The 14,060-nt window shown below is 33.9% G+C and overlaps 4 protein-coding genes and 1 pseudogene across 7 annotated transcripts; 3 read left to right on the top strand and 2 right to left on the bottom strand.

Moving 5' to 3' along the window:
* The first annotated feature begins 212 nt into the window (after positions 1-212).
* Noc1 (Nucleolar complex protein 1) lies at positions 213-3,607 on the top strand. The gene is made up of 9 exons (XM_090168288.1): positions 213-441; positions 513-621; positions 682-873; positions 931-998; positions 1,059-1,274; positions 1,345-1,797; positions 1,872-3,154; positions 3,212-3,330; positions 3,415-3,607. The coding sequence occupies exons 1-9, from the start codon at positions 271-273 to the stop codon at positions 3,552-3,554; spliced, it is 2,751 nt and encodes a 916-aa protein (XP_090024414.1). The 5' UTR covers positions 213-270; the 3' UTR covers positions 3,555-3,607.
* Positions 3,608-3,617: 10 nt separating this feature from the next.
* On the bottom strand, positions 3,618-5,322 carry NC2alpha (negative cofactor 2 alpha). Its single transcript, XM_090168289.1, has 6 exons — positions 5,069-5,322; positions 4,925-4,997; positions 4,750-4,843; positions 4,528-4,683; positions 4,270-4,467; positions 3,618-4,208 (listed from the first exon to the last, which is right to left on the bottom strand). Exons 1-6 carry the CDS (start codon positions 5,108-5,110, stop codon positions 4,142-4,144), a joined length of 630 nt encoding a protein of 209 aa, XP_090024415.1. The 5' UTR covers positions 5,111-5,322; the 3' UTR covers positions 3,618-4,141.
* A 219-nt stretch (positions 5,323-5,541) lies between these two features.
* On the top strand, positions 5,542-10,363 carry LOC149951847 (transmembrane protein 62-like). Its single transcript, XM_090168290.1, has 12 exons — positions 5,542-5,863; positions 5,935-6,046; positions 6,114-6,251; positions 6,319-6,364; positions 6,431-6,578; positions 6,642-6,889; positions 6,950-7,265; positions 7,322-7,429; positions 7,489-7,570; positions 7,636-7,761; positions 7,840-7,958; positions 8,165-10,363. The coding sequence occupies exons 1-12, from the start codon at positions 5,546-5,548 to the stop codon at positions 8,627-8,629; spliced, it is 2,226 nt and encodes a 741-aa protein (XP_090024416.1). The 5' UTR covers positions 5,542-5,545; the 3' UTR covers positions 8,630-10,363.
* LOC149951848 (retinol dehydrogenase 12 pseudogene) lies at positions 10,267-11,992 on the bottom strand (annotated as a pseudogene). Its single transcript, XR_016479873.1, has 2 exons — positions 10,649-11,992; positions 10,267-10,592 (listed from the first exon to the last, which is right to left on the bottom strand). The product of XR_016479873.1 is annotated as a retinol dehydrogenase 12 pseudogene (transcript).
* Positions 11,993-12,070: 78 nt separating this feature from the next.
* LOC149951849 (delta(3,5)-Delta(2,4)-dienoyl-CoA isomerase, mitochondrial) lies at positions 12,071-14,060 on the top strand. Of its 3 annotated transcripts, none has more exons than XM_090168294.1 (9): positions 12,071-12,219; positions 12,312-12,385; positions 12,626-12,809; positions 12,900-12,988; positions 13,058-13,185; positions 13,248-13,361; positions 13,420-13,548; positions 13,620-13,784; positions 13,839-14,060. In XM_090168294.1, exons 2-9 carry the CDS (start codon positions 12,349-12,351, stop codon positions 13,938-13,940), a joined length of 948 nt encoding a protein of 315 aa, XP_090024420.1. In that variant the 5' UTR covers positions 12,071-12,219; positions 12,312-12,348; the 3' UTR covers positions 13,941-14,060. The 3 variants fall into 3 exon arrangements, with proteins under 3 accessions (XP_090024420.1, XP_090024419.1, XP_090024418.1); XM_090168293.1 differs by having other exon boundaries at positions 12,088-12,219; positions 12,290-12,385; XM_090168292.1 differs by lacking the exon at positions 12,071-12,219 and having other exon boundaries at positions 12,231-12,385.

Here is a 14,060-nt window from a genome sequence, read left to right on the forward strand (position 1 = left end):
CTAACCATATAGTATAGGTTCTTTAGGCTTATAAAATGACATTGGACATTTTACATGAGACCAGTTTAATAATTAATCATCTAAGGGGTCACTGGTCATAAGGACCAGTAAAAAAAAAGCTTATTTCCAAGGCTGCTTATGACTTTTTAATTTGTTAAACTGTAGCAGACTCGTTTCGGTAGGGTCGTCTGCTTCAAATCGGGTATCACCATCGTGCACGTGTGGGCTTTCAGCTGTTGGTATGAATGATGAAAACTAAATAATCTCAATATGAAAGGTGAAAACAAATTTAAATCGAACGAAAACTTAGAGAAAGGTTTTGGTAGGAAAATTAGTAGAAGACCTAAATGGAGACATAATCAAAATGAGGATGGTGAAGCAAATGTTGCGAAATCCAAAGCTTTGCTTGTCAAACCAGGCACCATTTGGCATGAAAAATCAGTATGAAAACTTTGGCGTTTACCGAAATTATAAAATATAATGAAATTTATGCTATAAAATATATTTATCAGGTTCATATGGATCCATCATCATTTGAAAAAATATCATTGGGGGAGGTTGAAAATTTACGCAAACAAGCTGTAAAGTTACTTGATGACGATATTACCAACTATAAATTGTGTAAGATAGATTTCCCAAAAACGTTTTACTTGACAACGCTATAAAGAATTTTTGTTTCAGTTCTAACAGAAAGAAAAGAAAAGTCTGATTTTCAATGGATTCAAACAGTTTTAAAATCTGGAACATTGGCTGATAAAATGGCTGCTCATACCATGCTGGTACAAGACTCACCTGTCCATACGCTAGCTAGTGTAGAGATGCTGTGTGGATTAGTCAATACCAAAGGAAAAAGAGAATGCATTTTAGCTATTGGTAATGTATAACAAATAATGAGTATTGAACTTCAGTCTCTGATATTTCATGTTTCAGACACTCTGAGAGATCTATTCCTCTCCAATCTTTTGGTTGAAGATCGTAAATTAAAGGCATTTGACAAGGTATAAAAGTTTTTTTGGTTCTTAGGTGGAATTCGTGAATAATTGGGTTCCAATTTATAGAGAGCACTGTCAAAACTTGATGAAATAAGTGGCGGGAATAAAGTTACCAGGAGTCGCCAGTTATTATTGTGGTGTTTTGAAGAACGCTTAAAACATCTATACCGACAGTTCTTGCAAGCCTTAGAATCTGTCACCTTTGATCAGGTAGAAAAAACCAAGGAAAAGGCCATTTCAGTCCTAGCTGAATTGTTAATGTACAATCCAGAACAAGAACAAGTAAATTGGAAATCTCTACCGTAATATTTTTAATCTATCACTAATTGGTAAAAAAAAAAATTTCATTCAGTTTCTGCTTCAAAAATTAGTGAATAAAATAGGAGATCCTGTTAATCGTGTTTGTGGAAAAGTGGTTCACTTGCTGAATAAGGTTGTTGATTGCCATCCTAATATGAAAATGATAGTAGTCGAAGAAGTGGAACGCTTGCTTTTTAGACCAAATATTGGGGCTAGAGCTCAGTACTACGCCCTTTGTTTCTTAAATCAGTTGATTTTGAGTCCCGATGATGTTAAATTAGCAGCGCACTTGATCAAAGTGTTCTTCGCTTTTTTCAAAGTGTGCATTAAAAAGGGTGAAGTGGATTCCAAAATGATGAGTGCCCTTTTAACTGGAACCAGTCGGGCATTTCCTTTTGCTAAACAAGATAATATCAAAATGATGGAACAGCTTGATACGTTGTTCAAAGTTATTCATATGGTTAATTACAACACTAGCATTCAGTGTCTTATGCTAATTTTCCAGGTAAATTTATCAAAGTGACTCGTTCAGAGATGTGAAGTTTTCGATAACCATCTGGTTTTTCAATTTTTATTTAGGCATTAGATACCACGGATGGTCCATCTGACAGATTTTACTCTTCCTTGTATAAAACCTCTCTTGATCCTGATTTGGCCTTCTCATCTCGACAAACAATGTTTCTGAATTTGCTTTTCCGTTCTATTAAGAAAGATCCAGTTGAAAGAAGGGTGAAAGCATTTTATAAAAGACTTTTGCAAGTGTGCCACTATTTGCCTCCATCATTAGTGTGTGGAATTTTATTCCTTATCTCTGAAACTCTAAAATTGCGACCAAATTTGTTATCATTTAACCAAGAACACACTGAAAGGGTGAATAAAATTGAAGATGATGATGATGATGATGAAGAGCATTACGAAGATGTTCCACTTGATGACGATAATATGGAAAAAAAATTGAACAACACAATTGTTTCTAAAAAAGCTAAACCATCGTGGGTTCACATACAGACCCAAAAAATTAAATTGAAGAAAGTGAAGGGATATGATCCTGAATACTGGAATCCGTTGTATTGCGGAGCAGAGAATGAAGCTTGTTGGGAACTAACTCATTTACTCGATCATTATCATCCATCAGTTGCCATGTTTGCCAAGAATTTGATTGAGAAGGAATCAATTCGGTACAGCGGGGACCCTTTACAAGATTTCACTCTGATTCATTTTCTCGACCGTTTTGTGTTCCGTAATCCAAAGAAAGCTAATGAGAAAATGAAGGAAGATTTTCATCAGCGTGTTTTTGGACGACGTAAATTTTATACAGCTCCTGGAGCAAGATCTTTGCCTCTTTCAAGCGACATCTATTTACAACAAAAGGAGGAGAACATACCTGTTGAAGAGAAATTTATGTATCAGTATTTACTCAAACAATCTGAAAGAAAACGCAAAAGGAAGGAAGATAAAGATGATGATGTTGAAAGTGTTGCTAGTGAAGATTTTGAGAAACTCTTAGATAAATTAGAACCAGGCTCTTGGGATAATATTGATTTTGCTTCTAATATGCAAAAATCTGGAAAAAAGACAAACGATGAAGACGAGGATGATGATGACGAACTTAGCGCAGATGACTTTGCTGAAGATGAAGACTTTAAGGAAGCTTTCAAGGAATATGATGAAGATTTGGAGGATATAGGCATAGATGAAGACGATTTTGTTGGTGGGAAGTTTGAAGATGGCTTGTCTGAAGAAGAAAATTGTGAAGAGGATGATGGAAGTGCCGATGATTTTGAGTTACCTGATTCTAAAAAGATCCCTGGAAAACCATTGAAGAGAGAAAGAGCTGGAAAGAAACGCAAAATCCATACGAAGTATTATGATCACCTATTTATCTTTATCTTTACACTAACCTGAAACTTCCTCTTTAGATTGGATACTAGCAACATGTTTGCCGCAGCTGAGGAATTTGCCGATTTACTTGAAGAAAACTCTGGTTCAAAGTTGGACACAATTGGTTCTCAGGCATTATCTAATAAAGATCAAGCTGGTAAGTTAATTGTTACATGAGAGTTGTCGCTGACAGAATCAAATTTCTAAGTAACTATTTTATCTCTTTTTTTTCTTTCTCTAGATGTCAAACAATTAAACTGGGAACTTTCAAGGGATAAATGGGTTCGCGATGTTGATTGGAAGAAAAAAGGCAAACACAGTCAGCGTGGTAAATTTGGTAAGGGTGGGAAAAGTTTCCGTGGAAAGAGAAAGATAAAATAATATTGATTAACAATGTTGTAAATATCTCAGAAAAAAATTAAATTTATAATCAAATTTAATTGTATAAGAGTTTTTTTTTATTACAACGCAAGTGACAACACAAAATTTGTCTTATATTACAGTATTTTTTAAAAGAACGACGTACAATGCCTTTAGAAGGTTTTCTGGGGAAAAAATGATGAGGCTTTCAAACGCGATCGTATGGAATGTTTTGTTTCGTTTCGTTTTTAAGGCCCATGAGAGGTGATTTGGCTATTTCTTGCAAATAGCCCCTGAATGTGAGCTTCTGGTGTAAAACTAAAAGCATGCGTGCGAAGCTGACTTTCAGGGGTTACATTGGAAAAAAATAGAATTTTTTTTTGTAAGAATGATGCTTTGTAGACCCTACCTACGAGTTTGATTATTTAAAAGCATGGCAGTTGTCTACTTTGTAATGACAAAAGTCTGCGGTTAAAGAGTTTCCGGAGAGGAGGGAGGTGTTTAAATTTTATGTACAAGAACTGTTGAGGTTGGTTTTTTTTAAAAATTCTGTACAAGTTGGATGGGCTTTTGAGCTATCTGTAAAAAGTTTCTAATATAGTTCTGTCTCAAGAATCGTAGTCATCATCCTCTGCATTGTTATTGCTTAGTGTGTTGTGCACTTTTTCAAATGGCCTATGAAAAAACAAGTTTTTTACACGTTTTCTGGGATTAAAATTTTTTTAAATTTTCATACGTATCAGACTGATGATTTATAACGAGAGGCCTATCTATACTTGTTAAATTATCACAAGTATTTTCACTACTGGCACAATCGGAATCTTCTTGGTCCTCATCCTCTTCTTCATCGTCATCTATGGATTCGGACTCTTCTGCTGTAGAGTGACTTGGCCCTGCGTGATTTTCACCATTCCTATTTTTAGGTTTTCTTCCCCTACAATTTTAAAAGCCAAGTGTAAGTAATTAGGCTAATCTTTGGATATGCTAATCTTACCTCGTACTACGATGTCTCATCGCTATTTGTGTTTGTTGACCTTCTTGAACGGGTAATGGCGGTAAAGTACCATCATCCTCACCTTGAACATCGGGAACATTAGCTACTAGCTCGTGAAGAAACTGGTACTGACTATCGCCTAAAATGCAAGTTTTCCTGTATAAAAAATGGAAGTTTTTCATAAATTGTAATAATATTGCTCCTTTTATAGTCAATATTTACAGATGTGAAGTTGTCAAGGTTTTGGCATTGCGAGCTTTAGTGATTTCACTAGAATTTTTCACTAGTGATTCTACAAAGAGCTCTAGCGCTCTAGCTGTGATGCATGTGAAGGTAAAAACATGGGTTTCATAAATTGCATATTGACAAATCATCGATCATTTGAGTTAAAGGATACAAATTATAACAGGTACAGGAGCTGCGACTTTGCCAACTTCATCGTCTGTTTGCATTATCTTCTTTATACGAGCCTACGGTTGTAAATACAGTGGGTTACAATAAACTTTCGTAGGTAGCATGCGTTTCCAACAAAAATACTCACAGGTGGAAATCTTGCATTGTATTTCTTCTTTTTACTTGGCATATTTATGCTGATTTAAGTACTTGTGTGTCCTAAGACCTTAAATTTTGAATTTCTAATAGCTTTTGTAGCAAAATCAAATTTTAAATACAGTTAATTGTTATACGCGGTTTATCATCAAATCAATCAATGAAAACCTATTGATGCTACACATGGATCAACTTCCGACTTGATTTTTAAATTGTACAAGAAATATTCGTAAATTTCACCATACAAAGTGACGTAAATCTAGTTAGAATTTTGTCAGAACTTCGAGCAACTTTATACGTTTCTAGCTTTTCGAAAGCGGAAGCTCGATTAACCAATTTGGAATTTTGATACTATTTAATACTATTTCGTGAAAGTTTATTCACCCTTTCAACGTTGAAATTGGGATCTCCTTTAGTATCAGATATAGTATTTTAACTACTAGTTGAGATTATCTATGGCGGATCAGTTATGAAACCGTTAAATGCTTATAAAGCTTTTAAGTTTTTAACGATGACACTATCAAAAGTAACCATTTGCGTTTTTATTGCGTTTGTGTTTTTCTCCATCATGCTCTCGAAGATTCAAAATACGATAAAAATTGACGAAAATAAAATTTTCTCTGAGAGTTTAACTACGCAAAATGATGTGACAAAAGAAATTAATAAGCCTCGGCCAAATGAAAAGGGTTACGCCGGGGAGCGCAACTACAAAACATTGAGAACCAGTTTACAAGACTTAGACCCCATACCCGGTGACAAATTTAATCATTTAATGACGTTTATTCAGGTCGGTCCATTTGATATTTATATACTTTAAATACCTATCCACAATTAGATAAATCATTTTTCTCACTTAAGATATCAGATATTCATATAAGTATCTTCGCTGATCCAGCTAGATCTACTGACTTGACAGATTTTTGTACTACAGTAGTTCCAGTTCTCAAGCCTTCTGTTATTGTAGCATCTGGTGTGTTATCGCAAAGCTCCATTCTATTCTTAATAATTCAATTCTGATTAAATCTTTGCTACATCAGGCGATCTAACAGATGGTAAAACACCTGATCACTTTGGATCCCGGCAATACCTTGAGGAATGGAAAATATATCAAAAAGCTATCCATGATTCTGGAGTTTTGAACAAAACTGTTTGGCTTGATATAAGAGGAAACCATGGTAGATGTGCATCTATGATTTAATCAATTGAATCACCACAATTAAATTTTTGCCATTATTTTGATAGATAATCTCAATGTGCCTGGTGTAAATAGTAATTTAAATTATTTTAGGTAAATGAAAGATTTCCTTTAATACGGTATACAAATATTGAGAAATCAATAACATTTTTTGGTCAGACAATATTCTGTTCAAGGGAAGAATCATTTGCGTTCCTATAACTATACATTTGTTCAAAATGGAGACACTTATACATTTATTGGTATTGATGCTTGTATGGAACCAGGTCCAAAAAGACCATTTAATTTCTTAGGTGTTATATCTGAGGTATAATTACTTTAGTAATCAATATTGCCCTCAAACACTTTGTAATTACAATAATGTATTAAGGAAGAATATGCAAAATTGGATAAACTATCCAAAAACAGTATAGCAAGTAACATGACCATTTGGTTTGGCCATTACTCCACATCTACAATGGTTGCTCCGAAACCTGGTGTCAGAGAACTAATGCGCAGAAGTGGACCTTATCTTTGCGGGCATCTTCATACAGTTGGTGGCTTAGTTCCGGCAATGTACACTTTACAGCCAACTGGAAGTTTAGAGTTGGAACTAGCCGATTGGAAAGATAATAGAAAGTATGCTACAACTACGTAATTTAAAAGTATGGGTCTGTTAACATTTGTAAAAAATTTCAGGTTTCGACTTGGTATTGTAGACCATGGTCTATTTTCCTTTGCCGACTTAGTTTATAAAACTTGGCCAATTGTGATCGTAACGAACCCCAAAAATGCTTTATTCACAATGCCAGCTGTGGAACCATTACATCGGATTAAAAATTCTACTCATATTAGAGTTTTGGTTTATCATCTACAACCTGTTCATTCTGTTAAGCTCCGCATAAACGAAGGTTTATGGAGTGACATGAGTTTAGTGAAAGCTCCTCTCTATGTTTTACCTTGGGATCCAAATTTATACTTATCAGGTCTACATAAAATTGAAGTTTCCGTTACGGTAATAATTTTCCAACCCTCATTATTTGGCTCAAAACTAAGTAACTAATTTTTTAGGCAAAAAATGGATCAGAAACAATTATCAAACACCAGTTTGCTTTGGACGGAACTCGGCCATCTTTTCCATTATTAGCTAGATTTATTTTGATGGGACACATTAATGGGGTATTATTACACCTAAATTATCCGAAAATACGTCCGATTTTAATAATTTTTGTTTTTAGGCTCAAGTTGTGTTTGGGTGTTTATTAGTAGCTCTTGGTTTGCCCTTGATTATTTTGCGAATTCTATATCATCTTAAAAAAGGTAATGAATATGATATTTTAATTCAGTATTTTTTAATGTATACTAATGAGTAACTAATCATTTAGATAAAATGATTCGAAGAAAGGCTAGAAACAATTGGTTAAGAAGGCAAATCTTCAAATTTTACTTAGTAGCTACTGTTGATCGGATGTTTTGGCCCTTAATTTTAGTGTTACTTTACATCGCTACTGGTGAGGGAATTTTAAACCCGATGGATATATGTATTTAATTGTAAATTTGATTTTTAATAACTAATTTATTTTCTTTAGGTCCATGGTTTATTGGAGAGTTAATCGATGGGTACATGGGAGCTCTTTTCGTTTGGGGTATTGTTGTAAAGGGTACTATCATACCAGGAGGTCTTACATTTGTAGTTGGGATTGTTCATGTAAGTCAATTTATTTTTCGTCATTTATCACAACACTGGCTTTCAAACTGAAAATTTCAGTGTTTCCTGTAGGTTAGACCATTAGATTTAAATGTTTCCCCATGGACCACAAGCCGGTGTCCCTGAAATATAGGACTTAACCCTTGAAAATAAGCAGTATTATACTAGTTTAAAATTTATAAAAGGTTTTTTTCTTTGTTTGACAGCTTTTGACATTTTATCTACCTCTCTTGTGCACTATTGCAAGTTGTCTTCATCGGCATTACTGGCTCCTACAAGAAGGAGGCGCCCCTACTTGCAGTTTTGCAATTTATGCGTGGCGTCACATTGCTTTAATTTTGCTAGTAATCTGGCAATCTCTGTGTGCCATTGCTTATTTGCTTTCCTATGGCTATGTAGCCACGTTGTTAGGAATACTAACAACGTACTCTGTTATATTAGTACTCGTTCTCTGGAGGCTCGCTATTACAGTTCCAGAAAAGTGCTTTCCTAAAAGGGACTGTAAAAGATCAAGCAAGAAAGATTCAGTTGGGGTTGATGGGTCTCAAATATGGGCCATGGATAGCAAAGTTGTTCATCGAGAATCTAAAGAGACCCTCTTAAATCATGCGAAACCCTCAACAAATACCCTTAATTCGTTACAAGAATCAAACGTTTCTACTCATTTCTAGTCCTTATATTTTAAAATATATCCTAAAAATTATCAAAGAATGATTAAATTATTTATATAATTTTGTGTGTAAAAGGTGAAATTTTGCAAAAAACTAGTAACACTAATAAAGGGGTACTTAACTAGTCTACAGAAAAAAGCTCCTAAAGAAGAAATTTTTTAATATATTTTATGTAAATAAGTACCCTACTTTTTATGGTTACTGCTTTTTCGCTGAAATATGGTACTTCCTCATGCAAGGAAAAACCTAACTTAATCCATTCTTACTATAGCGTTTTTGGCCTGCTTTTTTATATTTTATTTTTCAATCTTGAAAATTGCCAATTTTTTAACGTTTTCATCGTAACTTTAAAAGGGGATATTTAAAGACGGGTGCCATAAATTTAAATAGACTCTGAAGGTTATTTTTAAAATTTAAATCACTGCTGTATCAAACTTGCACTAAAAAGGTTCGTGGAAAAGTGCATTGTTAAAAATAAACACGTGCACTTGTGATAGTTAAACACATTTTAGCCTACACCGCGTTAGGCAGTGCTCATTTTAACTTTATAGTGAAACCCAGTCCATGTTAGTGATCGTAGAGAAAGGTTATTTCAAAACACAGGGTCAAATGATGCAAAAAAATGAAGTTGTGATATGTTGTGCTAGCTCTTTAAGGTATGCTTGCTTTTAATTTTATATATAAACTTACGGTAAAATTCTGACAAGTTGTTTTTAGGGACCACAAAATTAACTTGATGAATATTCATTTATGTGTAGTTATTTTAGGCTAGTTTTTCATAATTTTACCGTAAATGCGTGTACATATTATTCAAACAATAATAGTGAAAGTATCTGGCAAGTTTAGGAATAAACACGTACCAATTGCAATCTTAATGCTTATGCGATATGGTTTATCTCATTAAAAAAAGCCAGATACTTTTACAGAGAATGTGATTTATAATTATTTTGTGTCTGTATTTTTGAATGTTTAATATGAAGAAACCATGTTGACCCTTTCTCTATGATCCTATCACTAGTTCCGTAAAAGTAATTAGTTAAGGAATAAGTAACCCATTTTCAAATAAGTACCATAAGTGTTCTTCCATATAAATAATCCTGTGATCATTTAGAGAGAAAATAGTTATAGTTGTACATTCTCTAGTCTTCATAATTTATTTTTATTTAAAAGTCAATTTTTTGTTTAAAATTACTTTATTTTAGAAACTTTATTTTCAAAAATAACTAGATAAACTTAACCCTTATAAAAAAAAATTTGGCTCAAATATTCACAAAAATATTTTAAACTTGAAACTATATAAAAAAAATTATAAAATTATTAACTAAACAATCACTCCAAGTTGGACTTTTAAAAATTAAAAATCTTTTAAAACAATATCATAGCAGCAAAGCTTTATAGAAGTTTTTATAGTTTTTTACTTTTATTTTTTTTAGATACCAAGCATTCCAATGCGTATTAAAAAAAATTACTTATGTACTTAAAAGCACAAATAAATAGAAATAATGGAAAACCCTCCAAAATAAGGAATAGGCCTATAAACGACAATCCCAAAAGAAAATATTTTATCAATTTTCATTGCTTTTCTTTTGGAATTAATAGGCCTTGTACAAAATATATAAGCTGCTCAACAAATTTGTTTAGGAAGATTTTTTAATGATTTCACCCATTTATTTACACCTTACAATGTATGAAAAAAATGTTAAATTATTGAAAATCTTTGGATCAAATTTTGGTCTACAAACACATGAATCCCTTAAATGTTTGTTAAAATCTATACAGTACTGTTAACGTATAATATTTTGAGAAATAGATGTTAAGATAAAAAATGTATTATTAAAGGTTTGTGGGTGAAACAATTTTCACATGTGCAGTTCCTTTTCTACAAACTACGGTGTTGCCAATAAGATTAACAGACAATGTATTCCATATTAGAAAGAAATTTCAAAATTTGTGTTTCGCAACCCTGAAATATAGGGAATATAATCTCCAATGCATTTTTACAACAATTTTAGGAATTACCTCTGCAACAAACCACTAAGCAGCTCTAAAAATGTCAAAAGCCTTAGGAGGTAGCAGCCACTATTGGAACCCTTTGGGGGTGCCAAAAATATTAGAGATTATATTCCTATTAAATCTACAATATTATGCTCAGAAAATCACAGACAAGATTAGAATTTATGAATTTGGCTAAAATCCTGAGACTAAAAGAGCTTGAGCTTTATAAAGTCTGAAGTGCATGTTTTAAATGTTAGGAGCATTAGTCAAAATTTGACTAGTTTCCCATAGTTTAGGAGAATTGTGACAATTTAATAGAACCGTGTGCGGCCATGGTTGTTCTTTGCAATCGCGATAAAATTTTCCTGATTCTTTCTCCAATTCCTCCTCAATAGCGCAATTAAGAATAGTTTGACATCCTTGACTAGGTGTTCGAACAAAGAAATAAGCTGCTGGTAGTAATAAAGCCATCGTCAGGTATGATATCTTCAAATGTCGTCCAAGATTAGTCCACACGTGACCAGGGGAGACTGTGTAGATATTAACTCCTGTGCCTTCTATTTTCTTATGTAATTCCCAAGCAAAAAGGCAGTTGGCCAATTTGCTGTTGCAATAAGCTGCCCCTTTATCATAATTTTTCTCAACAGGGTTGAGGTTTTTTAAATCAATTTTTCCTCGTTTGCTCAGCATAGACGTTATTACAATTACTCGACTGGGAGCAGATTTTTTCAGTGTCTCCAGAAGTAATGAAGTAAGTAGGTAGTGCCCCAGATGATTAACTCCCATTTGCATTTCGAAACCGTCTTCTGTTTTGGTGTAAGGGCATTGGAAAACTCCAGCGTTGTTTATCAGAATGTGCAATTTCCCTTCGGTTTTAATGAAATCTTCCGCAAAATTTTTGATTGATTTCATAGAAGCTAGATCTAGTCTACGGGGTACTAATTCTCCTTTGTTAGTGATTTTGCGAATTTCTTCCACGGTTGAGGTGACTTTGGTAAAGTCCCTGCAAGCTAGGATGATTCTAGCATCGCGTTTAGCCATCTCAATTGCAGTAGCTTTTCCGATTCCGGAATTCCCACCTGTTATAATTACAATTTTCCCTCTCATAGACTTCTTGCTCCTGCATTTTCCCCATTTATAAACGCGATATTGTCTGAATAATGCTAATCCAACTGCAACAACAACCGGAACGGACAACCATAGGATACGCGCCATCTTTAAATCCCCGGGCTCCCGATTTTGGCTACGATTTTGATTGGACGTAATGGACTCTTCTGCGAAAAAATCTACAAATCAAGCACCATTGATCATAAAAATGATTTTGTTTTTGGTAGTGGGTGTTGATCCGGATTGGGCTTTAAAAAACACGTGTTTATTCGGTGCCTCCAATATACCACAGTGGATCTAAGTTGGCCGTGAATATACAGAGGCACAGTTTAATTTATTATCTACTTATGTTACTTGTAAATTATCTAAAATTTTTATCGTTTGAACACAAAAGGAGAAAAAGCAAAAACTGTCTAGTTACGCGGCTTTAGTAGTTTTAGTTCGTGATAGCTCGTCCGTAGACTGCTTTCATTTCGTTTATTTTCCTGGTAATTTTGTTTTAAATTTTGTGATCCTACGTGATTGGGTACAGGTACAAATTTAGAATACTTTATAAAGGCGAAACGTTTCATGTCACTAGACTAGTCTTTTTCAAACCTTGAAGGAAAACCCCAATTATGTGCTCACTGCTGGGAAGAGGAGCGTTGCACTTAGGTATTTTAATTTTTTATGTAAGTGTCAGTAACAATTATAATTGAAAATTATGAATGTACTGGCTAAATTGTTCTTGGTTGTTAGTCTTCTGTTCTAGGTTGTTTGTGGGTTCAAAACACCCAATCCAAACCTCCTCTCTGTCAATTTAACACAGCTTTAGCTCTCTCAACTTTTCAAGGACATCTTTTATGATCCCATGGGGCCAAAACCCTGAACTTGATTATGGTTTATTTCCTTTAGGGAGAACAGTATTAACCAACTGTCGCACTCTAACTATTTCATCCTCGAAAATGTTACCAAATAGACCAACTAAAGGGACGTATGATTATGAAACATTATCAGTCAGATCACCTGCTGAGCATATAATCAACGTAGAATTAAATCGACCTGAAACGTACAACTCAATGAACAAGGAATTTTGGAGGTAATAGTAGTTTTTGTATATGATTTGCCAACCTCGCTACTGCACCATATTTAGCCCAATACAAAATTTAAAAGTGTTGTGAATTTATAGGGAACTGTTCGGATGCTTCAGAGAAATTCAACATGATACAAACTGTAGGGCAGTAACTATTACTGCGGCTGGCAAATTCTTTACATCAGGTTAGAAAAATTTTTGGTGTCTATAATTAAAATTTGAAGGATGGAATTCTAATGCATGTACTTAAATAGGACTGGATTATAATGATATGTCGGACCTTGCTTCACAAGTAACTAACGATGATGACGTAGCAAGGAAAGCCAAATTTTTACAAGCCATGGTGACATTTTACCAAGAAACTTTTAATGCCATTGAAAAAGTATGTTCTAATAAATATATGCAAGTGTTGGATTAATTGATAATTTTATATTTGCTATTTAGTGCAATAAACCAGTCATTGCAGCAATTCACGGTGGTTGTGTTGGGGCTGGTGTGGATTTAATTACTTCTTGCGATATAAGGTATTGCACTCAAGACGCTTGGTTTTCAATTAAGGCAAGAAAACTTTGTTATCTTTACCATTACCTATGGTACTAATTTCATTGATTACTAGGAAGTAGATATTGGATTGGCAGCCGATTTAGGTACTTTACAAAGATTGCCAAAAATAACAGGTAACGGCAGTTTAGTTCGTGAATTGGTCTATACTGCCAGAAAAGTGAAATCGGATGAGGCCAAAGAGGTAATGGTGTTTATGATTGAAATAAGAAATACAAATGTACGATTTAATATTGATAATTTCTGATTTCGCAGCTTGGGTTGGTCAGTCGTATTTTTCCCAACCAAGAAGCCTTAAATGAAGGTGCCTTAGCGTTGGCAAAATTAATTGCCACTAAAAGTCCCGTTGCCGTCCAAGGGTCCAAAATCAGTCTTAATTATTCGAGAGACAGAACAGTACAAGATGGACTTCAGTTTATGGTAAATTACATTATTTGTTTAGTTTAGTGGATAATGTTAATGCCTTTTTCTTAGTCCCATTGGAATATGATTATGCTTCAAAGTGAAGATATACTTAAGGCAGCTGGGAGTGCTCTATCAAAATCCAAGGAACCCCCAACATTTTCAAAATTGTGATTTGGGACAAATGAAGAATAATATTTTTCTGGCCCCTTAATTCCTTTCACTTTTATATTTTTTACTATAGATACATTTTATTGTAATAATAACAATAAACTCGTTTCTTAATTAACCTCA

Source organism: Leiobunum rupestre, chromosome 3 (assembly GCF_980474605.1).
Source record: "Leiobunum rupestre chromosome 3, qqLeiRupe1.1.hap1, whole genome shotgun sequence".
NCBI lineage: Eukaryota > Metazoa > Arthropoda > Arachnida > Opiliones > Sclerosomatidae > Leiobunum > Leiobunum rupestre.